The sequence below is a fragment of the Bidens hawaiensis genome, unplaced genomic scaffold (assembly GCF_021521415.1).
Source record: "Bidens hawaiensis isolate Kalapana, Puna unplaced genomic scaffold, B.hawaiensis_p1.1 tig00006805_1, whole genome shotgun sequence".
Classification (NCBI taxonomy): Eukaryota; Viridiplantae; Streptophyta; class Magnoliopsida; order Asterales; family Asteraceae; genus Bidens; species Bidens hawaiensis.
Window position 1 is genome coordinate 858022 of NW_027491464.1, and position 26324 is coordinate 884345.

The window sequence follows — 26324 nt, forward strand, 5'->3', positions numbered from 1 at the left end:
ATGTTTTGAGATATGAATGTTTTTATTATTTCTATTTCATTCCTACAATTTTTGGATATCAAACAACATAAAGTAATTATTTATTTCATTCTCATAGGTTAACCAAACAAGACAAATAAATGACAATGATCCATTTCATTTTTTGTTCATTCCATTCTCTTTTCATTCCATTACTTCCAATCAAATAATTTAAACTTTAAATTAGAATGAGTGCATAAATGAACCCAATTAGAATTTTATCTAAACACTCAAAATTTATAATTAAAAAACCTTTGAAAATACACTTAACGCTTTTATGACGTTGATTCAAATTTGAAAATCCGCCCCACTTATTTCATTATAATCACCAACTAATGATAACCCATCGCTTTTAACTTTAGTGTTAAAACGTCACTTCAATCAATAACCAAGGGCCATTCCGTAAATTCCACCACCCATAATTTAATCTAATCGCCATCGCCGGCGACTTATTAATTTCATTTCCGCCCTCCTACGCCGGATTAAATAATATCACACACACACATACACCATACGCCGTCGTTTTTAAACCCTAACACTCACATTTGCTTCACTCTGATCATTTCATTTCCGGCATTCTCCTACGGAGGTAACTTATTATTATTATTTATCGATTCAGTTATCGACATTTTTACTGTGTGCATACTGTTCATGTTCGATTTTATTTATCTATTTTATATAATAGAATAATAATAATTGATTGTTGAATTTAAGTCTGTACTTGTCGTGGCCTGAACAACTAGTTGCTGGATGCAAATAGGCCTTTGCTTTTATTGTTGGATCTGTCGGTTTAATATTATTGCATACAGCGAGCGAATCCAAGGTTTTCTAATTTACTCAACATTTTAGGGTTTCTTGTTCATGTCAAATTCTCTTTAGTAAATTCTGGATTTATGATTTTGTTTGCTGTTTTTATTACATTTAATTTGGATCTGGCCGGCCGGCCGGAAGATTCAAGTTTATTATTATGCTTTACTTGATATTATCGAGTCTGTCTTATATGCTAGAGTAGAGTAGAGTAGAGTAGAGTAGAGAGTTCATCTATTGGTAATATGGAAGATGATCAACTCGGTGGTAATAGACATTGCTCTAATTTGTTTCAATTCGAGGATGCTGTTTGCGTTTTGCATATCCGTTGAACATTCTAGGGGTTGTTGGTGCCCGATTCATTTGTAATTGTATTTTCTTTGAAGTGCTTTTTCTTAAATGCTGGTTTGATGATTTAGTTTGCGGTTTATTGACTAACCCCATTTAGTTATCGAATACTACAATTTGTTTACATGGAATATATTGTTGTCAAGCGAACTTAGAATTCATGTATTGGTAATATGTCGAGATCAAATAGTTTGCAAATTGTAATGGACAATTTGACGTTGTTCTGCTTCTATTGTTCATGCTTTAGGGTTTTCAAAATATTGCAGCCGTCGAATGATGTCCGAAACTGCTCATAGAGGTCTTAATTTGCTGCCTAAGTCCGAGAGGACAAACGAGGCCTCAAGTAAAGACATCTTAGCTAAGCCATGTGTTGAACCTACTGATGAAAATGTAGGAGGAAAACAAATGAAAAACATCGATGTGAATGGAGCCGAGGTTGGGCATTCTGGCACAGATGTGGTGGTTGCGGAAGTGGAGTATATTGAATCTGATAAACTGAATGCTCTAGAAGATGTTGATAAGAGTCTTAAGGTTGTTTTCTTTCACTTTTTAGCTTATGATGTTCAAAGTATTTGTTTAATATGATTTCTCATTTTCTTCCAGGGTCTTTTAGATGGGTTAGGGTCTAAAGATTGGGTTTTGCTTTGTGAAACACTCAACAATGTGCGCCGGTTCTCGATATACCACAAAGAAGCATTAAATGACATATTGTAAGCCCTTTTTTATTATATTCTTGAAAAAGAAAGGAGTTTACACTTTCATGAATATTATAATTCATAGCTTTATATACCATTGTAATTAACATTTGTTGTCACTATTTCATTAAACAGGGACAATGTGATTTCGCTTGTTGTGAAAGCTCTGAAGAATCCAAGAAGTGCCGTGTGTAAAACTACCATCATGACCTGTGCAGACATTTTTAAAGCTTTTGGGGATAACATAATTGATTCGTTGGATCCCTTGGTAATGATTTCTTTCTTTGCTTTCTGCCATTGGTTGTAGATGTTACCGTTTGTTAATGGTTCATTTTCTTTTATAAAACTGATTAAGTTTTTATGCTTGTATTAATTTGTCTAATTATTTTTGTCTTTTTAGCTTGTACAACTTCTTCTGAAGTCCTCTCAAGACAAGCGGTTTGTGTGTGAGGCTGCTGAAAAGGCTTTAATAGATTTGACAGTTTGGGTCTCTCCTGTTTTGCTGTTACCAAAGTTGCAGCCTTACCTTAAGAACCGCAATCCTCGTATTCGTGCAAAGGCTTCAATGTGTGTTTCTCGTAGTGTACCGCGATTGGTAAGTATTTGAAGTTAGCTTTAACTTCTGTATCAATTTGATTCTTGATTCATCTTGCATAATTCATATGTGTTTGCATGTTATTTCTCAGTTATAGCTTCACATAGGAAACTTTTTGCTTCCACTCTGTTTATATGTTCCCTCTGTCCTGAAATAATGTACTCCTTAGTATATGTGTTTCCCCAAATGGGTACTTTCAAAATAAGTTTTTCATTATACACATAATCATTAAACTGCATTACTTTCACATAACTAAAGCTAAAGCTGGCAATTTATGACAGTTGGCATGACCCGTTAAATATGAAGTTAAGTGGGTTAGTGTTTGGGATAAAAGGTGAGGTCATAACAGGTTGACATGTTTAACAACGCGCCTAAACAGGTTTAACCCTTTTATGACAAGCATAACACGTTTGACCTGTGTTAAATAGGTTAAAACAACGCGTTTATGGTTCGTTTATCAAAATGATAAACAACGTAGGTTTATAGTTTTATCCATAATTATATATTTTATAACTAAAGATGGATTGTAGATTTGTAGTTTTTTGTAACTTTTACTTTTATTCTGTTAAACATGCTCACTATTTCTCAACCATGTCCAGTGAGCCATGTTGATAGTTGTGTTAGACGTGTCGTGCCATTCGTGTTATTGAACCGGTTACATTATATCATGATTATCGTCTTAAGCGTGCCCTGTAACTGCTTATTAAACATTCATAGTTAAAAAAGACAATGAATTTACTGGTGTAATCACTTATTAAACATTATGTGCTAGTGTTTAAGAAAATGAAATTAAATGTGCTATGTTCATGTTCAATAGTCATATTAAACAGGTTGTGTATTGTTTAACACAAAACCTTTTGCCACCTATAAAAACATGCATTTCATAGAGGTAAAGTTGGCATTTGGTTATATATAATGCATTCACATTCCTAAGACTTTGTGCCTTTTGTCCGATGAACATTTATGTGGTACAACGTCAGGCAAGCTGAATGTGTGCAGTGGATTTAGCTTCTCTAGGACACGTTTAGCCACTATATTTATATATGTTTCTCTAAATTATTCGTAAATGTATCAATTGCCTTCCTATATGTCTTAATTTAGCATTATATTTGTTTTAGTATTAGATGCTTTTCACTTAAGTTTAAGTATCATGACAATTATCTTTCATGCTGCCAGGCTCATCCTGTTTTCCAGTTAAATCAACCTATGGTGATTATTGTGAATTGCGTGTTCTTTGTTACTGACATTTTTGTGATTATTGCAAATTGTGTGTTGTTTGTGCAATGGAAACTAGGCGAGAATTTGGGAAGGCTTTATGCAAAATTGGAACTTGCTTCTTGATTAGCATTTATGTTTTCTTTGAGATAAATTTTTCTGAACTTTCTGTTTCTCATAAAGGGCACCGAAGGAATAAAAGATTACGGGATTGACAAATTGACTCAAATTGCCTCATCCCAACTGAGTGACCAGCTTCCCGAGTCACGAGAAGCCGCTCGTTCTCTTCTGTTGGAACTTCAAACCGCGTATAAAAAGTCCCCTGTTTTGGCACCCAAACAGGACATGCCTTCTGACAAACCTCAAATATTATCTTGGGAGCAATTCTGTGAATCTATTCTTCCAAAATTAAGTGCTCAAGCAGTACTTCGTGTCACTAGCATTACCAAAGAGGCTTCTGTTTCAGGCTTGTAACACTAAAAGCATACATCATCTGTTACTCTTATGTATGATTTTTTACCCTATCCTTTTACATGTAAATGCTTTTGCATTATATTTGAAAAGGTGATTGAAGTATGTAGTTGCAATATGTGTTCTAAACATTCTTACATTCATTGTTATTTGGTTTCAAAATGCATATTATACAGTTCTATGTGAATTGCTTCAGTTTTGCTTCTTGTTTTTTAGTTGCCTTAAGTATAGTTGTTGAATATTAATATCATAGAAACTGAATTTATAGATTATAAAGGGTCACCACCTTTTTGGCTCCAAATATATACATAGTTGGGAACTTAAGATTACAAGAAAAATCCAAAATGACACAGAAGTTCCTATACTATTTACTATTACAACCACCATATAACATTTCGTTGACAACGGTAGTCTATCATGAGCTTCATTGGTTCGTACCATATGAATTATATATTGTACCTTACCGACTTTAAAACCTAGGCTCGTGTGGTTTAAACAACTGAGGCATTTTGAGACTAGTAGAGGAATTAACTGAAGTAACTTTATGATCACCAATTCCTTTTCTTGTATTAGCAGCAAATCTTGATGCCATCATAGTGGCTCCCACCCCAAACTGTTGACTGCCACCTTGACCATCACTTGATGGTGAACTACCGCCACTCCCTGAATCGTAAACCAGCTCACCGTCTTCATTGTAATACGCCTTTTCTTGAAGCAGCAGCAGTTTTGCAAGCTTTCTTCGTTTATATTTCCGCCACGCGACTTGAATAAGACACGCGCCCCATGTTCGCCATTGGTGCGAGTAGTATCGAAACGCATGTTGTAGCTTCTTGCTGTGAAGGTATTTGAACTGATTGGCTACAAATTTAAGGTCTTCTGCTCGTAGTGCGAAACCTTCAACTTCAGTCAGGGTTCTGACCGATCTTGTTGAAGACGGGTAGCTTGTGGGGTTTGGTAATAACGCCCACGTGAGTAACTCTTCGCCACAGAAGTCGCCTGGTCTGAGAGTAATGGAGTTGAAGAATCCTGATCTTCCACCGTCGGTTGTTGAGCTTTCTAACTGCCCTCTGATAATAAACAACATCTCGTTTACCGGATCGTCTTCACGAACTATGTAAGTTCCTTGTGTGCTTAAAGATGACACGAGTCTCTCGCATATGGCATCAAGAAGATTGTCATCCATTTGTGAGAAGAAAGGCACCTGTGGGTACCAAATGTTAATGGTTGTAAAAATCTTGTGTGTTTACAGAAATTAAGCTTAGTACAAAGTGAAATGACTATAATACCCCTAGCTAACTAATATTATCATTTAACTATGATTATTATTATTATCTTAGCACTAATAATCTAATATATATTTAACAGTGGTTTAAGGTTGCTTGAATGTTTAATCTGAGAGTGATTATTAGTGAATACAAATTTATGAGAAAAACATACCCGACGAACAAGATTAAGGCATAAATGGCGTTGAATTTCGCGACGAAGATCTACGGGTAATGACTGTAGAATGGACTCTTCATCGACACCTCTCGTTGCCAGCCATTTATACTGAACAAAACGCCGAACTCGATCCTGCAAATCCTGAGGTAATTGGCGGTGTCTCATCCACTCCTCTGTGTCTCTTTTCTTGATCCTCCATTCTTCAAGTCTTACAGTCATGGATTGCAAGTATGTCTTACAACATAAATAAATAATATACATCATTTGAATACTGAAACCTTTATAAATAAAACTGGAACATGTAAAAAAATAATGATTAAAGGGAAAGAGATACCTGCATGTTGCCAATCAACTGTGCAAATAGAATCAAACCTCCAATACATATGAAGGAACAGAATAATGTCTCACCAATATAGATGCTAGTATCCAAATTCTGTCCGTATGAACTGGGAAGAAAGTGATAGAAAAATAAATAACCAAATATGTAAATCAAGAACTAGTTGCACAACAAGATTCCTATATGATGAAACTAATGTTAAAGAGCTGGTACCTCAAATTTCTCAAACCCCACCAAAGGCAATACAAATACTTCTCAAAGAACTTAGACGAAGCAACTTCGCTTGTAAACGCATCCGCAAACATTCCAAACTTAAAAGGCGATGTTTCATTGCTAGCATCACACAGAGTTCTCAAACTTGTTGATTCGAGCCATTTCTTGCGTTCAGGTTTACCAACGCTGTTACAATCCAAAAAACTTATACACACTTTTGATGCCATGTCCGCTTTACACCCTTCTTGCCAGCAAGAATGCTGGCGCCCGATAGACATCAAATACCATGAAGCCCCCAGGACCTAATTTATTCAACACCATATATAGTTATGTGAAATTCGTTAACATATATAAGCGATCAATAAGCATATTAATTAAACACTTATATTATCCACAAAAGAAGATATAATTAACTGTTTTTACAATATGTTTCCTAATTGCAATGTAATCAAAATTGATAATGTCTTGGCTAGCAAGTAATTAATCAGTGTTGGTCTATTTAAACCGAGTTATGGTTAGCCGTTGCATGTGCATTTTGGTTTCAGTGAGTTATATCAATTCGTTCTGATTATGGAATGATGATGATGCTTACATGACTAGCAAGCATGTAAAGTAGGAGATTATAAGCAGCTCCTGCCCAAGCTGTCTTGGCCACAAACCCTGTAGACTTTATAATCCTCTGATTCAATGGAAATATAACAAACAACCTAGGGATATACTGAATCAACACGATCAGCGTTAGCGTATTATTCGCATGATCTTCGTTGTGTCGCTTCGTTGCCGGTATAATAAGCTCATGCATTATCTGCAAAACACACAAATTATAAAACATGCATAAAACAAACCCTAATTTCTCAAATAATAATGATGGGTTAATTAATTAAACAACAGGCCTGAGGTAACGGAAGAGAAGCGGCAACATCAATAATGAAATCCGATCGCAAATACTTCCTGGCGATCTGTCGTTTATCCATGACAAGCTCGCCTCGGCCAAAAACCTTGGAGCTGGGAGCGATGAAGGCGGTACGAAACTTCATAAGAATATGCAAAAGGAAGAAGACATCGGTGAAGGAGCGCCAGGTGTTGATGGCGATCATGGCGGAGTTATCGGTGGTCATGCATGTGTCTCCGCCAACGTAGGGGAGGTAGAAATACAAAGGGTCGATGAACAAGGAGACGAGGCAGACGACGAGGAAGAAATGGTTCCAACGAGTGACAACTTCGCCGTTAGGGTCGAGGATCTGGTACTGCCATAGCGTCTCCTCGCTGTTGGCTTGGTCCGAGGAGACGGTTTTAGCGGCCGTGGGGCCACGTGTAAGGGAGTGGCGCAGACGGAAGGCAGGTGTCGTTAGCACCCGGTTCATCATCATCGATCCCGGGCCTCACGGCGATGGTCAGTTGTTGTTGTTTCGGTTATGGTGGTTTGGGGGTGGCGAGAAGTTGCGCGCCAAAAAAATAATAATGGGGTGTATGGAGATTAATTAAGATGCGATAACTGAAACCATTGATTTACGAAATCAGATTTTAATTGTATTTGGTGCATGTGTAGAATGTAGATTAGTCATTTTTAAGTTTGTTTTGATATTTGTGGTCTTAATTGAAATGTTGTTTTAGTTTTTTTCTTGTCTCGTTTGTAAAAATAGGTAAATTTTATATGAAATGACTATATATATGCTCTTGTTATTAAAATATAGAAACAAAAAAAATACATGGTAACCGTCCTATTTCTTTTATTCTTTGTCTTCTCCATCATCCTCAACCGACAACTTCTAGGTGTTCAAATTGCATTAGGGTAATGTGGTCATGTCCGACATGATTCTACTCTGTGTTTGTCAAATTCCAACAGTGGCGCATCTAGAACATAATTCCACGGTAGCACAAATAAATGTTTTTAACCGTACATTAAGAATTATTTTTTGCCCGGTTCGTGAGCACGAGGCTCAGTTTAGCATGTACCGGGCCAGGTAACGCATTTCAGCATTACAGCCATACATGCGTTGGTTACCCATTTGGCGTGTATCGGCATCCTGAAACGCGTATCACGTGTACCTTCACTTGGTTATTAAGTTAGGTTTTTAAGTGTTAATTTAATAGTAGACTTTTAATCATCTTGGGCTTTTAAAAAAACTTTGAAAAGTGAAGTTTAGGGCTTTTAAATTTTTTTAGGAGTAGCGTTATATAATTTCGGGGGCAACGTAATATATAAAGCGTAAAGTTAAAAAAAATCCTTTTCGTCGAAAAAGTTATATCTCGAGAAAACTACCCCTGCTATGAAGCTGAGTCCGCCCCTGAATTCCGACATATCTTACGACAATAATTTGACGATTGAAAGAAAGGAACTTCTTTCAATCATATCATGAAGACTTGAAGTCGATTCAACAAATCTTGTGTTAAAAAAATTTTAAGATAAAAAAGTGTAGCATTTTAATGACCAAACATCATAGTGTCGATTATTCAATTATATAGAAGATAATCTTGATAAACTAAGGGTGGATGGCACAAAGAGAGAATGCTTTATACTATTACTAGGTTAGTGACATGTGTAATACATGGGCCGAAGATTTAAGACTTTTAATTCGGTTTTCCAAGTATCCTTTAACAGCAATGCAAGTTTTAGACAAAAGTCAAGTCTGGTTATTGAAATGGTTCATTTCTAGATGCGGGTCAAACATGTTTTGTTGACCTGCCAAGTGCAAACCCATTTTTAGTTTTTTTGAACATCTGCAATATAAGTTTTGTAAGACCTTTCTACAAAAGGAATATAAGCAAACTGATCAAGAGCAACAGCTGTTCAAAAATATAAAGTCTTAATCATATTTAATAATAAAAGTTAATTTCAACTTGTTCGCATCCACAAACCAGTAAGCAAGAATAATTTCCAAAAATTCATTTCACAAAAGGTAACCATGTCGCTCAGCAGCTGTAAGGTCTCGTTACCGGTGCCTTACATTGGACGTTGGATTTACTCATAAACGCAGTTCTAAATATCAGAGTTAATTAAACTTTCGCGGAATAATATAAAACATTAACCATTCGTTACAAATATCCATAATTTGTCTTTTAAAACATAACATAAATCATAACATTCAAAACATCATGACAATCTTCGGATGCCAGCCTCTTCAATCATGCCATGTGTTCATCTCAAACTAGCTGTCTCAATCTGTTAACCTGCGTGCATACTAAAAGTCAGCTACGCTGAGTGAGTTCTAGTTAATCACATAACTTACTCTACATACACATATACGTGCCCGAAGGTACGCATTACATAAATAACTTGTACTTCATTCGTCCATACACATTTATAGCTTCCATTATAAAGGGCATTTCACCCTACATACCTCACATATTATTAGGGTCCGGTACCCTCCATCCTCGGATATTTTTAGGGTCCGGTCACCCTTTCTTCCATACCTTCATACCATACCTTTCTATATACATAATTGTAAGTTTCATGCATACATACATCATTCATTCTTCATATACAACAATTTTATCATCAAACCTTCACTCGGCAATACATGCAATATCCGAAGATCATTCATGTACCAACAAGCAGTCAATAATACCTTTCACATAAAGCATATATGGCATACACTTATCACTTAGGATAAGTGTATTAACTAATCACATCAAGTATGCACACAGCCCCGAAAACATAACAAGGAATGGGGCTAGAAACTCACCTGAATGCGGTTACGTTCACCGTTAATAGTTATTCCCTTCTTTAGCTGTGCACGACTAACTGTATAACAATTACACATATCAATTTTCTATCACTATCTATATCATGTTTCTAGTTTAATTATAACCCACAACGAACGGGGGTCCAGGGCAGCGCCCCTGGTGGCGGGGTCTAAGGGCGGCAGCCCCTAGCAGGGTCCAAGGGGCAGAGCCCCTGGCTGGGGTCGAGCTGCCAGGTCAGCTTGGAAAAATTTTATTTCCATTAACTATCTTAATACATTTTCCATTAGAATATGAACCATCATTTAATTTGCTAACTCAAAAGTCCAATGGCTTCTTTGTAATTAAACCATTCTTTTTATAAGTCCAGGGACTGTTCTGTCATTCTATCAAACTTCTAGTTCGTTACTTGGTTCTTAACGAATTGGGTTATCATAACGAACTGGTCCTTATAACGATTGGACCCTCTAACGAACCGGTCTTAAAACGAATTGGACCTTATAACGGACTGGTCCTTTGACGAATCAGTCCATATAACGAATCAATCCGCGTAACGAATTGGGCTTACTAATTCGTTATCTCTGTTAACGAATGACTATAACGAATCAAGGGTTTTCCCCTTAACGAATTAAACAGGAACTAAGGCTAGTTCGTTATGTTTCCTTTAACGGATCAACTAGCGAATTACCTAGTTCGTTAAGTCCCCGTTAACGAACTAGGGTTAGGTCAGAGAATGTCAGAACATTCACTGACATTCCTCTAACCTCGTACCATTTTCCGGCGCTGTCACCGGAAAAACGAGGTTTCGCCAGAAAAACAAGATCCGGCTCGTTTTTCCACCGTTTTTCGTCCCGTTCGATCCAGATCTGAGCTAGGATGAACCCTAAGCTCATCTTAGGTTCAGTTTATACCCGATTCCACCCGGATCTCGTGACTTTAACGGTTTAACGGGGTCGGCTCGTCGTTTTGTGACTAAATCTTATGGGTTTGGGTTTATACAATATCATACTATCATTACCTCGGGTCGGTGCTCGTTTCCTTGGTGATTTTGGCTTGAGAGAGAAGGAAAAATTAGAGAGAGAGATCTTAAGTGTGTGTTTTAGATGGTGTATGGAATATGTGTAAATGAGGAATTAAATGGTGATTATGGTTTATATATTTATGGATCATGGGCTTAATCCCATGGTCTTTCCTTCTTTCCTTCATAACCCAAGTCCATAACCCATATCCATAACCCATATCCATTTAACCCAACACTAGCCCGACTCATAATAAGTGTATTTTCATTTATTTAATAAAACGAGAAAACGGGGTGTTACAGCAGCACTATAACAACACATTTCATTGATCAGATTTAAGACTTTTAATTCGGTTTTCCAAGTATCCTTTAACAACAATGCAAGTTTTAGACAAAAGTCAAATCTGGTTATTGAAATGGTTCATTTCTAGATGCGGGTCAAACATGTTTTGTTGACCTGCTAAGTGCAAACCCATTTTTAGTTTTTTTGAACATCTGCAATATAAGTTTTGTAAGACCTTTCTACAAAAGGAATATAAGCAAACTGATCAAGAGCAACACCTGTTCAAATTATAAAGTCTTAATCATATTTAATAATAAAAGTTAATTTCAACTTGTTCGCATCCACAAACCATTAAGCATGAATAATTTCCAAAAATTCATTTCACAAAAGGCAACCATGTCGCTCAGCAGCACTATAACAACACATTTCATTGATGAAGTTTTCGTATTGGTGAAGTTTTGACATTTTTTGCAGGGTTGTATTTTGCACTACACCAAGAAACCTCAAACCCGACAATCTCAACCCCTAAAGCCTTTTTTTCATCATCGGTTGTTGAATTACACCCATACCCTCTTCCCTTGTGCCAAATATTTGCACACCAGTGGCTTCATACTCGTGTATGAAGACTTTAAACTTTAAATGATTAATAATGTAAGCCTCGTCAACATTGGGACGCGAGTATCCAACTGGAAACCCGGTCTGCTGAACCTTATGCCCATTTTGATACGCAAATCTCATAACATGCAAATTGTCTAAGATCATATTAACTTGATACAAGTCATAAGTTCTTTGTTTCAAAAGCTTAACCTCGTGTTCGCTTAACGGTCGTGTTGTACAGAGGAAAACAAACTCGTTAAAGTTCATACGGAACCGATATGGAGAGTTATCAATTTGGTCACCCATAAATAACTCTCCAAGATTCTCTGCACTTTTCTTTATTCCACCGTAAGGTGTGCAGTATGGTAGACTGTAATAGCCATATGGAAGCTCGATTTCAATGGACGTTAAAGAATTAACTTTGGCATCGCCTGTTGAGTACGTGTGCATATAGCTTCCAGGTAGATAAAACCCGTTGCATAAATGTTAGACGAAAATGACATAAGTGAAAAGAAGCCCGTAAGCCCCTCTCGAGAATAATGGCATCATCATTGGTCTTAAGCAACACAAAACATATGTTTGAAATGTTGCTTAAAACTAACTAAGCCACTTGTGTAGTCAGACTCTCAAAACCTAAAATGCACAAATTGATTATTAATTAGTTCTCCTATTTTACTTTAACTGTTACTACATATAGAAGCAAAATATAGTTAATATAACTAATCAAAACTTTAATAGGAATCATATCTAATAGACTTGGATTTGAATAATTAAAAAGAACCTCTAAAACATACAGTGTTCCATATAATATATTTCAAACAGCGTCTATACATGAATCAAATTACAATAAACAAAGGTAATTTTAAATTTATTTCACAACTCTCTAAATACCTCCTTGTATACCACGTTTTTAGTTGTATTGGTAAAATTACCGTCCTTGTCAAAGATTAATAGTTTAAGTTCGTCTCCACTTTTCACTCGAGATAATGCTACATACAACTGCCCATGCGAAAAAACTGGCTCCTTCAAAAACAAACCCACTCTGTATAGTGAATGTCCTTGACTCTTATTTATCGTCATTGCAAAACATACGGCCGGTGGAAATTGCCTTCGTTGAAACTTAAAAGGAATTTTTTTGTCAGTAGGTGTGAGTGACGTCCTATGTATAAAAACTGGCTCCCCAATGTTAGTTAGATCCAGATATAATTTGAGCTTTTATAACACAATTTCCTAGTGACGTTACTTGAAGTCTAGTTCCATTGCATAACCCACCTTTCTAATCAAGATTTCTTAAAAGCATAACTGAACCCCAACCTTTAGCACTAATTTATGATTCGGCAAAACAGATATCTTTAGGTCGTTTAGAATATCAGGTGAGTACAATGATTCATCAAAATTATCTTAATACTATCTGAACTTAATTATTCCTTTTCATTACCTGGAAATATTGATAGCAACCAATCATTGATCTCTTGAACAACTTCATTAGTAGGTGTAAGTAGTGATCTCTCTTTAAAGAAATTTGGTTGCATGTAGTTTGATAGAACATAAGGGTAAACAAAGTTAATAAGATCATAAACATGATCCAACGAATCTTTAATGAGAAGATCATCAGGTATTTCAGTAATTGCTTCCCCATCATTGCTTCCACCAACTTTTCCTTCACCTAAATCCAGCAACCATTGAGCAAACAACTTGGTTTGTTCCATATTAGAGGAATCACCGACTACATGCAACCTCATATTTTTTATAAGTCTTAAAACTTTGCATTCTGACCATAAGTAGGACGAACTTAAGGAAGAATTAACTATGTCTTGTCTACTTCCGTTTTGAACAACGGGTAAAATTTGCCTGAAATCACCTCCAAAAACAATTACTTTACCACCAAATGGCAATGTGTTACAGTTCAACATCTATTAAAGTCTTATCTAATGCTTCATATGCATGTATATGAATCATTGGTGTCTCATCCCATATAATTAATAAGTTGGGCATCATCGGTTCCTGACTTTATAGTACAAGTAGAGCCTTCATTCAGGTTTATTTTATTAGAATATGAAATCTATAGTGTGCTGTCCTACCTCCTGTCAATAACAAAGATGCAATTCCGCTAGAAACAACATTTAATACAATCTGACCTTTGGATCTTATGCTTGCATGTAACATCCTACTTTCGATTACAATAATAAATGAAATTTCATTATTTGATAGTGTGTCGTTTATTGGTTTAGACAATTAACTAATAGAAGGCGAGCTTGGACTTTAGAAGATGGAATAAGAGATGGAATGTGCTTTAGGTCCATGGTCTTAAGGGAGTATAAATACCTATTAAACCCTAATCCTTTCCATTTTATCCATCTCTACACCATAGCCTACACATTGGAAAACACACACAAACTTTATCCTTTAACCCGAGCCTAGATCCGAAGTTGAAAACCCAAGATTTTTGGTGCTAGAACGTTGTGACGAACCGAACCTGCATCAAGGACCAGCTCGTGTTCGTAGTTCAACTCGTTTATGGTACGTTTATAATCTGAAATCGTTTATTTAGGTTCGGATTCAACTAGGAAATCTTAGATCTGTATGCATATGGTAAAAACGAATCCAACAAAGCAAAACCTACTGAAATTCGTTAACGTTTGCTAGGTTAATTGTTAACCTATAGAACCCGTAACAAAGATGCACAAATCGTACCCTTTAAACACGAATGTATGGCTGATTGGACACCTAGGGTTTGTAGGAGATGTGATTGCGAGTTCAATGATACCAAAATCATGTAATTTCGTTAAGAATCGGGGGTTTAATCGCATATCTGAGGTCTGTTGACTGTTACTGTTCTTGACGATTTTAAGAACTGTTGATGATTCGTTAGGGTTGGGTGATTCGTTACGCGGTCATAACGAATGGGACTCATTCGTGTGACTTGATAACGAATCAGCCCTTAATTCGTTAACTACCCATTCGTTAAATAAGATAACGAATCTGGTGATTCGTTATAGGCTCATTCGTTAAATAAGATAACGAATCTGGTGATTCGTTATAGGCTCATTCGCTATGCTGAGATAACGAATCAAGTCATGTTCAGATAACGAATTGGAATGACGAATCAGATGGTAAGAAGGGACGAATCTGGATAACGAACTAAGGAAGGTTATATAACGAATTAGATAACGAATTAGGCTTAATTCGTTATAGCAAATGAGTTAGCGAATTAGATAATAAATTAAAATCCTTATGGAAAATGTGTTAAGACAGTTAATGAAAATAAAATTTTTCCAAGCTGACCTGGCAGCTTAACCCCAGCCAGGGGCTCTGCCCCTTGAACCCCACTAGGGGCTGCCGCCCCTAGAACCCCGCTGCCCCCGGACCCCCGTTCGTTGAAGGTAATAATTAAACTAGAAAGAAGATATGTGTAGTGATAGTTAATTGATATGTGTAATTGTTATATAGTTAGTCGTGCACAGCTCAAGAAGGGAATAACGATTAACGGTGAACGTAACCGAGTTCATGTGAGTTTCTAGCCCTATTTCCTTGTTATGTTTTCGGGGCTGTGTTCATAATCAATGTGAATGTTAATACACCTACCTTAAATGATAAGTGTATGTCTTGATGACGAATGTGATAGTTACGAATGTATGCTTGACGGTACGTGAATGACCTTCGGGTATTGCACGTATTGTTAAGGCAAGTATAGTGTAGTATGTATGATATGTGTATGTGAATAAGGAAGTATGTATGACTATGATATGTATGGTATTAAATGTATGGATATGATAATGAAAGGTAATGTAAGGTTAAAGGGTTGCATACCCTAATAATATATGCGAAGGTTAAAGGGTTGCATACCCTAATAATATATGCGGAGATTAAAGGGTTGCATACCCTAATACTATATGCGAAGGTTAAAGGGTTGCATACCCTAATAATATATGCGAAGGTTAAAGGGTTGCATACCTTAATAATATATGCGAAGGTTATAGGGCGTAATGCTCTTTAAAACGTAAGGTATAGTTATGCAAGTATGAAAGTATGAACTATGTACGAAAGTATGTAGTTATGAATGTGTTGTATGTGGTATGATTATCTAGAACTCACTCAATGTAGCTGACTTTTAGTATGCACGCAGGTGAGTAGAATGAGACAGTTGGCTTAAGCGGGGGCACATGGCAGAAGAATAAGAATCTGGCATCTGAAGACCTAAGACGTTTTTTATTATTGTTTTTGATTCGAAAGACAATATATTCGTTAAAGACAAAGTTATGGATTTGGTTGTAATTATGAAAGTTTTTAATATTCCGTGAATGTTTTAATTAACTCTGATATTTAGAACTGTGTTTATGAGTAAATCCAACGTCCAAAGTAGGGCACCGGTAACGAGGCCTTACATTGCAGATAATGTCTTCCATAGAAACGTTTTTCGAGTTCCACCATAACCATAAATAAAAAAAATACCTCCTTTATTTATTTCAACAGCTTTCGTTATTTCAAGGAAAATACATCTTTGTTCTTCGATCAATAAACCAAAATGATTGTCATACTCGTTTTGAAGATCTTAAGATTCATAATTAAGCACTTCGTTGATTAAAAGACTGTTAGAGGTAGATACAGAATGCTCATCAAGGAAAGGCATGGTTTCAAAGTTTCATAGTGTTGAAGCATTATGTAATAATAGTGTATCAACCTCATACAACGTCAAGTTCGTTATTTGTTCTTTGGTAAGTGATAAATCAGTATAAGAAAAAACACAAAATTTTAACTTCGGTGTTAAATCTTTCTATAAATTCTATTGTATAAAAATTTGTTCCTTAGCCACTTTTGAAGTGGTCAACATGTATCGAAACTTCACATCAAGCCACCATTTCTAAATCTCAAATATCTTTAAATAAACCACCTTTTACCAAATACATGGAGGACTAATTCCGATCCATTGTTACACACACACGCTAATGCTGCAACTTCTTACTACTACACTACGTTCTTCAACAAGAAACTCTCATACTTAACTCAAAATCCCAAATCAATCTAAAGAAAATTGCATTGTGCAGCTTTGTTGAATTTTTTTGCCTCTTTTGACCACATTTATTTCCTCTTATTGAACTAAGCATTTGTTGTGTATATAGGCAATCCTCTGTTAAACTTTTTTTTCAATTTCTAATTTACTTTTATTATAAACATTAACATGTTTAGAATTAACGTTTACAACCTGTGTGTCACACGGTTGGCTTTTAAGGTGAACTGAAACATTGATGGGTTATACTCCATTTGCATGATTTGATCTATTGATAGTAATCTCATATTACACTTAAATAAACCAACTTTAAAAAAATAAAAATCATACGAAATTTAAAAATGATTTCGACAAACATCCAAAAACCATATTATAATTGTGTTAAAAACCATCATACCAAGCATCAAAAATCCAAAACCAAAAATGATAATTTTCTTAAAAACCATCATACCAAACAATCCAAAAGCAATGACAATTGTCTTCAAACAATCAAACTAAACATCCAAAAGCAAATGACATCCAAAAGCAAATGATAAGTGAAGAAACGTGGATCTACTCACTGGTAGCAGATCTACTTTCCTCGGGTGTGATTATACTATTTCACCGATGGTTCTTCTGGGTCTGTGTTCTTCCACCTACAAAATGAACAGCGCCGTTACTTACCCCTCAGAAAGGGACAGAGGGGTCCTCTTTGGGGTAACCCTCCGGCGTGAGAATCAGTATATTGTGGAGAAGATGATAATGAGTGTAAAAGAATCTCAAGAGTATTGCTGAATAGCTGAATACCCCCTGATTGTGAGACTGTCTGTCTGTATGTAACTGATTGTGAGTGAATGTAATTCAATATGATTGAATGTGATATCACTGCTTGTAACTGTCAATGATTGAGTATGAATCTGTCATCAAAGTGGAGTTGATGCTGTATTTATAGTGCTAGGGTTACCACCGGTTGGGCTCAACCTCGTTGGCTTCATCCAATCGCACTGCGCCACGTGTCCTCTGGGACACCTGGCGCTTTCTCGTTGGTTGTAATCACGTGGCAACACATGTGTCATGCTGAGTTGTCGACCTTTCATTTGGCAGCTGTCAACATCAGCATATTCTTACTCCTTAAAAAGATGCCTTCTGGAAGGTTGTCTGACGTGCACAATCAAGGTTGCCCTAATCCTGATTTGGATAAGGACGAGGTTGATTATGCGCACGTGTGATATGCGCCCATCCTGAGGATGCGCGAGGTCTTCTCTTTATTCTCACGCGCAGATATTTCATGCGCAGATGTGATATGCACGAGCATGTGATATGCGCCGCGCGCTGATGCGCTGCGCGCATATGTGTGCCTGGGCAGATGTGATATGCACGAGCATGTGATATGCGCCGCGCGCATATGTGATGCGCGAGCATATGTGTGCCTGGGCATATGATGCCTGAGCATGTTTTGTATGCGCCATGCGCATAGGTTTTGGCTTTGTGCCTTCATAATGTCTTTATCTTGTGGGTTGACCCGCCTTGCTCGGTGTTGAGGCGGGTACATACCTCTTCAAGCCCCCCCAGTCTAATGTGTGTCTTATCTCGCGCGAGCGCGGTAAGATGGATATTAGAGTTACTGATTTGGTCTTTTAAATTGGTTTTGTCGTTTTATTTGTCGTTTCCATCGTTGCGCGAAGTTCTATCCATTTGGTTGAAAACGAAGGGTTGAAAACGAAGGGTTGAAAACGAAGGGTCCGAACACGTGGTTAGTTGGTGGTGACGTGCGCCGTAAACATGTCAGACGTTTCGTGTGCTCGAGGTGCTACAGTTGCCTTTCACGTCCCCTCACACAGCTGTCTTGAACACGTGTCGCGCTCGCATTGGTTAGCACCTGCGAGTGGGGGCGCGTCTCTGCTCCGTGGCAGGTCCGTTACGTTTTTATGTCCCCTCAACAGTGTTAGGGACACGTGCCGCGCCCTCGTTGGCTTACACCTGCGAGTGGGGGCGCGTGAAATCCCATCAGTTACCACTTTTCTCTCTCCTGGGCCTATAAAAGCAGGCCCTTAGGAAATTTTTATCTTCATCTTCATTGTTTCAAATTTTCTATTTTCTGCCTTTCATATTCTGAATTGAGTATATTCATCTTTTCGATTTTTTGATTATCTGCTGCTGCAGTTGTATGTCTGATAGTTCAGACTCGTCTAGCCCCTCAATCACCTCTGTTGCCTCTCGAAGACGCCGTGTGAAGTATGTGGTGATGTCGACATTGAAGCAAAAGGGGAAGGGGAAGAGGGTTGTTGAGACCACATCGGAGGAAGTAGGGAGGACCAAGGCCACCAAACGGCGGCGGACCCGCCTGCCGGCTATATATCCCTATATAGCCACTTTTTCACCCACTGCAACCTTCGTCTCCCGATAACAAGGTTTGTGGGTGCACTGCTGAAGTTCTATGGGATTCATATATCCCAAGTCCATCCGTTTGGACTCGTGCGCGTGACTCACTTTGAGTTCATGTGCAAATCCCAGCGCGAGGAGCCGACTCCTCGGCGCTTTCAGTATTTTTACAAGCCCAAGATCCAAGACAATTGGATCTCTTTTATTCCTAGCAGTCAGAAGGTGAAGTGCTCCACTGTTTCATTCAAGAGCCTTCATGACTAGTCTGAGATGTTCTTTTACATTAGGGCTGGTGTGATACCCATCCGTATGACCATGCGCTCTATCTCTTCTGCGCCTGCGGATGAGGGTGTCCTCAAGAACCCAACTGACGCCTGGGTTAAGAAACTGACCGCCGAACCATCCCCCGCGAAGAAAATTTGCGAGGAGACGCTGGTGGGGGTCGGCATGAGTAAGCTATGGGCCGACAGCGCGCTTGAGCCCGTTATCCAAGTCGACGGGTTGTGTAAGTTTATTTCATTACTTTATTTATTTTTTCTGCGCGAACATAATTCTTTTGCTGATATCACTTGACTTGTTTTTGCGCAGTCACCAAGGATTATGTCCTTGCCGCTTATGATGAACAAGTGGAGGGTGGCTCCGTCGCGCTTGGCGCTGGGGAAGTTGGTTTCCCAGATCGCTTCGATGACATGTTCATCCCAGTGGATCTGGAATTTGACTTTGACAGTGACGCGCCTGGTAAGCCTTCGCACTTATGCTCATTCCTTTAGAATACCCAAGTTTATTAACAGTTCTGTTGGTTGTTTTTGCAGATGCGCTTGAAAACTACGAGCTGGAGCTCGCGGAAGAGGAGGCGCCCCTACTAAAGCGCAAAGCTAAGGGGAAATCTGGCGCAGGGGCCAGTAAGAAACAGAAGAAAAATGACACCCCTGTTGCTCATCCCCATGCTCAAACGAAGGGACCTAAGGAAACCCAGGTGTTTACCACCAAGGTTTCTTTAGCTTCCCTGCCTGTGAGAGTGGGCAGACCTCCTGTCCACTTGAGGTATGGTGGCGTCACCTCCTCCGTTCGCGCGGTTGAAGAGAGAAGCAGTGCCGCGCCTGCAACAGGTATACTTTGTTTATCTTCATCTGGCTGAATTGTTATTAAACCTTTGCTCCTTTGAATGTTTGCAGAACCGGCAACGGTAGCAGATCAGCCACAGGCGCCACAAGGTGCTGAGGCTGCGCCGGGGGCTGCTTCGGAGTCCCCTGTTCTACCCTCTGAAAAGGGTAGAATGAACTTTATGGCGATGTTCGCCGCGCGAACAGAATTGCGCCAAGGTATGTTTTGCACACTTGTCTTCTTTATTTTTCTTTTGGATTCAGTCATAAACCATTTTTCCTTGTTGAATTGTTCATAGGAGTTGTAGCTGGCGTACAAGTTGCTGGCGACACTCCTGGCGCCGTTGGCGGCGCCGCTGGTTCTGGTCCTGCTCCTGCTAGTGCTGATTCTCCCCTTATTGGGGTTACAAAGGAGCAGGAAGCCGTATTGCGCGCCGAACTGGCGGCGTCGAGACCTCCCTCGCCTCCTCCTACGCGCAGCCCTCTCCGCGAGGCTGGTTTGGAGCCCCCCAGGTCGCAGGAGAAGAGGCATATTCAAGAAGATGAGGAGGATGAGAGGGCTCAAGCTGAGGACTCCTTGGGAGACCGCGCCAGCCCTGCGATGCCACAAGTCTTCGCAGCGCATACTTCTGGTGGGGCTGGCGCTGACTTTTCTGCTTCATCCCCGCAGGTATGTTTTAATTTGTTGCTCCGCTGCGCGTACCTCCATATAAGTATGTTTATGACTTAGAACATTTCTTGTGTTTTGTAGGAAGGTGACCACGTTTATCGCCCGAGATGGAATATTATTGAAGACAGTTCCTTCCAATCCATGGGCGTCTGCGAGGACTTCTGGGCTCATGCCGTGCCTCCTACTGAAAGGAGGTATCAGGAGGAGCGCACCCGCGCTGACTTGCTCAACGATCACATTTTCGCTGGGTCAGCTTTCTTTGCTGCCTCCCAAGAGCTTCATCGCGATTATATTAAAGTACGCGATGCTCTTGTGGCAGCCCAGCAAGAGGCTAAGGTGGCCGCCTGGAACCTTTCTGATGCTCGCGCACGAGCTGAGAAACTCCAGGCGGAGCTTAGCGAAAACCGAGCAAGTGCCAACACCGCCTATATTAAGCGCGGGCATGAGCTCCAAGCTGCGCGGGAGAAGCAGCAGTTGGCGGAGGCCGAAGTTGCCAAGTACGCGCGTAGAGTGCGTGTCTTGGAACAGCAGGCTGAGGCGCGTGACCAAGCTATCGTCCAGAGTATCACTGAAAAATCATCACTGGAGAGCGAGGTTGCGCGCCTGAAGAGGGAGTTGGCGGCCACGCAGGCCGATAGAGATGAGGCCTTAGCGACGGCGGCGTCCAGCCAGGAAGCACTTGGTGCTGCGCAGGCGGAGAAAGAAAAAATTTTGGCGGCAGCAGCGTCTGATAAGGAGGAGCTAAAAAAGACTAAGGAAACTGTTGAGTTATTAAACTCCCAGGTTCCCGTCCTCGAGATGTCTGTTGCTGGCCTCGCGCAGGATCGCCAATGGCTGGTGTCACAGGGCATGACTCGCTGCGCTTTGGCGATGAAATATTCCGCCGAGTTTCAGGCCCTTGTGATGGACTGCAATGCCGCCGCGCGCTTGGTGGGCCGAGCCGAAGGGTTTACGGATGGGTATGAATATGGCATGCTGAAGAAGAACCCATCCGAGTACCCTTACAAGAGCGACGCGGCCTGCGCGGACATGGCCGCGGTGGGGGAAAAGTATATGAATACTCCCATCCCCATCCTTATGCAGGTACCTTGACCTTAATGAGTTTTACTTGACTAATTTTTCCAAGTGTTTTGTACTCAATACTTTTCTAATGATTTGCAGATAGCTGCGCTTGCTGACCAGCCCGACCTCGGCGCGCTAAAGAAGTTGCTCGATGAATGCGAGAGGGCTGGTGGCGATGATGGTGGCGCGGGGGATGTTGCCCCTGCCAGCGGCTCTGGTGCTGCGAAAGAACCTGCTCTTGACACCGTCGTGATAGAAGACTCCAATGAGGAGGAAGAACTTGACTATGGTCAGTTCGGAGATGAGGAGCAGGCCGCGCCAGATGCTGCGGGAGATGATGAGGGTGATGAAGTGGCTGACGTCGACGTGGAGACTTGAGAAGCCCTTCATGAAATTTTGTATATTTTTTTTTTTATACTTGTAATTTGTAACTCATCATACTTGTAAATTTCAATGCAATGGAATGAAACTTGTTCTCTTTTTCACATCTTGCGCATTTCCATTCATCTCTTCATGTTTGCTTGTATAGATATAAGATATGCTTGCACGTTAAAATAAGAACAAGGTTGTAAGGAAATTACTCACTTAACCATAGTCTTATTTTGTAAGTGGTTTCGCAGTATCTTGTTTATGCTGACATGCGCGATAACTTTTCACAATTCCTTTTTCGCGCGTCGTAGTCGCGCTGTTTTTACATGGAAGTATGAGTATTAGCCATTACATGTCAGCATGTGTTACTCAGATATCCACTATGATTCCGCGCGACCTCGACCAGAGACCTTAACAACTATGATATGGCATGTAATTTGCCTTAGTTGTGTTTAAGGATTTTTATGATCAGGCTGCGCGGGATGTAAGATGGATGTTTGTGAGTGTTTTGAGCTAAGGCTCTTTGTTTTGGGCTAAGGCCCTGACGTTTTAGAGTTAAGACTCGTTAACGCGTTTGAGCTAAGGCTCGCGCATGTATGTTTTACTTCGTTTTATTTTGTTTTGAAGTCAATATAGTGTTGTCATATTGCTCCAAATTAATAAAGGAAGTGTGAAACATGTATGCAAAGTTAATAGAACAAATATTGAAAGGTACCGCGAATCATCATTCATGATGGCTTAAAAGCCTTGATTACATATTTGAACTTTTACATGAAGCATTTTCTAAGCTGTGCCGCGTTCCACGCGCGCGGTATCTTTTTTCCATTCAAATCTTTTAAAGTGTACGCTCCTTTCCCCAAATCTTCTGAAATTTGATAAGGTCCCTCCCAATTGGGGGACATTTTTCCTGGGGGTATCACGCGGCTAGCTTCATTGTTTCGAAGGACAAAATCATTTTTCTTGAAGTGGCATTCTTTAACGCGCTGATTATAATATTTTTCCAGCTTTTTCTTGTATTTGGCTTCATTGATGATAGCCGCTTCTCTGCGCCCTTCAAGCAAGTTGAGGTCCAATCTTCTTTCGCGCTCGTTATCAGTCTTGATCATCATGAGTACCCTATGGGATGGGCATCCAATTTCTGCTGGGATCATAGCCTCTGTCCCATAGGTTAGGCTGAACGGGGATTCGCCATTGCTAGTTTTGCTTAATGTCCTGTGCGCCCACAGGACATTAGGTAACTCTTCGACCCAAGAATGGGATTCTCCCTCCAATCTTTTCTTCAGCCCATTTAACAAACTTTGATTCGCGCGCTCCACTTGGCCATTCCCTTGAGGGTGGTAGACCGAAGTGAAGATTTGGTTGATGTGCAATTCTTTGAGCCAGCTGGATATCTTCCTGTCAGTGAATTGTTTGCCATTGTCGCTCACAATTTCCATAGGAAGGCCAAAACGGCAAATGATGTGGCTCCAGATAAATTGCTTCATCGCCTCAGCTGTGATTTTTGCTAGTGGCTTGGCCTCAACCCATTTTGTGAAATAGTCTATCGCCACTACCAAAAATTTCACTCGCCCTTGCGCTTGCGGCAGGGGCCCCACAATATCAATGGCCCATTTGTGGAAAGGCCATGCGGAGGTCACTGGAATCAAGTTGTTCTTTGGACGCATGGTGTTTGGCGCGTAGCTCTGACATGCCTTGCATTTTTGGATTTCTTTTAGCACATCCAAGTACATGCCTGGCCAATAGTAGCCTGAGCTCATTGCCTTGGCAACCACCATGCGCGGACCAGCGTGTATTCCACAGATTCCTTCATGAATCTCCCTAATCACATAGCTTGCTTCTTCAGCATCCAGGCATTTCATGAGCGGTCCAAGATAAGAGCGCCGATATACTGTACCATCAAGTAGTTCATAGTTCTGCGCCTTGTGTCTTATCTTTCTCGCCTGTGCGCGATCGTCCGGTAACTTCCCCTCCTTCAGGAATTCCATTATTGGAGTTATCCAGGATGAAGGGGTTGTATGAATTACAAGAACAGATTGCGTTTGCACTGACGGGTTGCTCATCACTTCCACCCTGACATCTTTGCCAAAGTGATCAAAATTAGTTGAAGCCATCTTACTCAACGCGTCAGCAGACTTATTTTCGCTGCGCGAGATGTGTATGATTCTGAAGAAGTCAAACTGCTCGACGAGCTTTTTTTCCTGCTCTAGATATAGAGGCATTGTGTACTCCTTGGCGTCATATAGGCCGTTGACCTGAGCAGCTACCAAGTAAGAATCAACATGGGCCTCTAGCCTTTTAACTCCAAACTTGCGCGCAATGCGCAGACCAGCCAGCAGGGCTTCATACTCAGCCTCATTGTTGGTACTCTTGAAGTCCAACCTAATAGCATAAGTATATTCATGATTATCAGGGTCCACCAGTTTGAGGCCTGCGCCAGACCCTTCGCTGTTGGAAGCTCCATCAGTGAATAGCCTCCAAACATCTTCTTCATCATTTGCTCGCGGAGGGTTTACCTCGCGCTGAGCTTCTTCAATCTTTCCCTCTGGGATTTCCGTGATGAAATCCGCTAAAACTTGACCCTTTATTGCTGGACGGGACTTATAGGTGATCGTGTGTTCACCTAATTCCAGCGCCCACTTTGTCAGCCTTCCGGATAGCGCGGGGCGTCGCAAGACTTGCTGGATGTTGTAACCAGTCAGAACTTCAATAGGATGACCATTGAAGTATCTATGGAGCTTGCGCGACGCGTGTGTTAGTGACAAAACTAACTTTTCCATGATGGAATAGCGCGTTTCAGGGTCTGTGAGCACCCGACTCACATAGTATATTGGCGTTTGGATCCCCTTGCGATCCACCAATAATACTGCGCCGATCGCGCGGTCTCCAGCTGACAGGTACAATGTAAGGGTTTCGCCAGGAAGTGGAGCTGTGAGCGCGGGCAACTTTATGAGACATTCTTTTATCTCAGTGAAAGCTTGCTCAGCCTCAGGCGTCCACTTGAATTGGCTCTTCTTCAAGAAGTTCCTCAAGGTGTTAACGAATGGAGTAGATTTGCTGGCGTGGTTCGCTAGGAACCTGTTGATTGACACCAATCTACCATTCAGCTTCTGAACCTCTTTCATGGTGGATGGTGAAGGCATGTCAAGGATGGCTTCCACCTTTTCAGGGTTCACCTTGAAACCATCCTTAGTGACCATTACACCAAGAAATTTCCCCTCTTCTGCGCCGAAAGTACTTTTGCTCGGGTTGAGCTTCATGTTAACTTCCGTTAGGCGCTGAAGAGTTTCCTCGATGTCTTTGAGCATTTGTCTCTCCTCCCTGCTCTTGATCACCAAATCATCAACGTAGACTTCTAGATTTCTTCCGATTTGTTCACTGAAAACCGAATCCATAAGTCTCTGATAGGTGGCGCCCGCATTCTTTAAACCAAAGGGCATTTTTGTGTAACAAAAAACACCCTTGTCGGTCCTGAAGGCCGTCTTGTCTTCGTCTTGTGGTGCCATTTGAATCTGGTGATAGCCTTTGTAGGCATCCAGGAAACATTTGAGCTTGAATGGCGCCACGGAGTCCACCTTTGCGTCGATGTTTGGGAGGGGGTAACAGTCTTTCGGACATGCTTTGTTGAGGTCCTTGAAGTCAATGCACATCCTCCATGACCCGTTGCTTTTCTTTACCATCACAGGATTGGCTACCCACGTCTGGTATCGGATCGGACGGATGATGTTTGCGCGCAACAGGTCCTCAACTTGCTCATTCATGGCCTTCGCCTTTTCATCCCCCATGATTCTCTTTTTCTGAGCAATTGGCTCCACCGACCTGAACGTGTTAAGAGAATGTTGCGCCAAGTCTCGCGGGACCCCAGTCATATCGGAGTGTTGCCACGCGAAGACCGACGTGTATTTTGTGAGCAACCTTTTCATTCTCAATCTCGTTTCGTCTGAAATGGTAACGCCAATTGTGAACGTTTGCTCGGGGAATTTTGGGTTTAAAATCCACTTCTCTGGCGCATTGTCCGCCATTTGAAGTTTCA

The 26324-nt window shown here is 40.3% G+C and overlaps 2 protein-coding genes across 7 annotated transcripts; one reads left to right on the forward strand and one right to left on the reverse strand.

The window, feature by feature from the left end:
- The first annotated feature begins 492 nt into the window (after nucleotides 1-492).
- On the forward strand, nucleotides 493-4452 carry LOC143633584 (uncharacterized). 6 transcript variants are annotated; one of them, XM_077101859.1, is made up of 6 exons: nucleotides 493-607; nucleotides 1440-1704; nucleotides 1777-1883; nucleotides 2004-2136; nucleotides 2269-2463; nucleotides 3862-4451. In XM_077101859.1, exons 2-6 carry the CDS (start codon nucleotides 1447-1449, stop codon nucleotides 4150-4152), a joined length of 984 nt encoding a protein of 327 aa, XP_076957974.1. In that variant the 5' UTR covers nucleotides 493-607; nucleotides 1440-1446; the 3' UTR covers nucleotides 4153-4451. The 6 variants fall into 6 exon arrangements, with proteins under 6 accessions (XP_076957974.1, XP_076957972.1, XP_076957977.1 ...); XM_077101857.1 differs by having other exon boundaries at nucleotides 502-607; nucleotides 1421-1704; XM_077101862.1 differs by having other exon boundaries at nucleotides 522-607; nucleotides 1568-1704; nucleotides 3862-4452.
- A 123-nt stretch (nucleotides 4453-4575) lies between these two features.
- On the reverse strand, nucleotides 4576-7766 carry LOC143633586 (cyclic nucleotide-gated ion channel 18-like). Its single transcript, XM_077101863.1, has 6 exons — nucleotides 7033-7766; nucleotides 6732-6944; nucleotides 6140-6441; nucleotides 5924-6035; nucleotides 5587-5823; nucleotides 4576-5350 (listed from the first exon to the last, which is right to left on the reverse strand). The coding sequence occupies exons 1-6, from the start codon at nucleotides 7507-7509 to the stop codon at nucleotides 4619-4621; spliced, it is 2073 nt and encodes a 690-aa protein (XP_076957978.1). The 5' UTR covers nucleotides 7510-7766; the 3' UTR covers nucleotides 4576-4618.
- Between the last annotated feature and the right edge of the window lie 18558 nt (nucleotides 7767-26324).

Coding starts and splice junctions, on each gene's coding strand:
- LOC143633584 (XM_077101859.1), top strand. CDS start 1,447: ATGATGTCCGAAACTGCTCATAGAGGTCTTAATTTGCTGCCTAAGTCC. Junction 1,705..1,776: donor ATGTTGATAAGAGTCTTAAG/GTTGTTTTCTTT, acceptor ATTTTCTTCCAG/GGTCTTTTAGATGGGTTAGG. Junction 2,464..3,861: donor CTCGTAGTGTACCGCGATTG/GTAAGTATTTGA, acceptor TTTCTCATAAAG/GGCACCGAAGGAATAAAAGA.
- LOC143633586 (XM_077101863.1), bottom strand. CDS start 7,509: ATGATGATGAACCGGGTGCTAACGACACCTGCCTTCCGTCTGCGCCAC. Junction 6,442..6,731: donor TTTACATGCTTGCTAGTCAT/GTAAGCATCATC, acceptor TGAATAAATTAG/GTCCTGGGGGCTTCATGGTA. Junction 5,824..5,923: donor AGTTGATTGGCAACATGCAG/GTATCTCTTTCC, acceptor TTATGTTGTAAG/ACATACTTGCAATCCATGAC.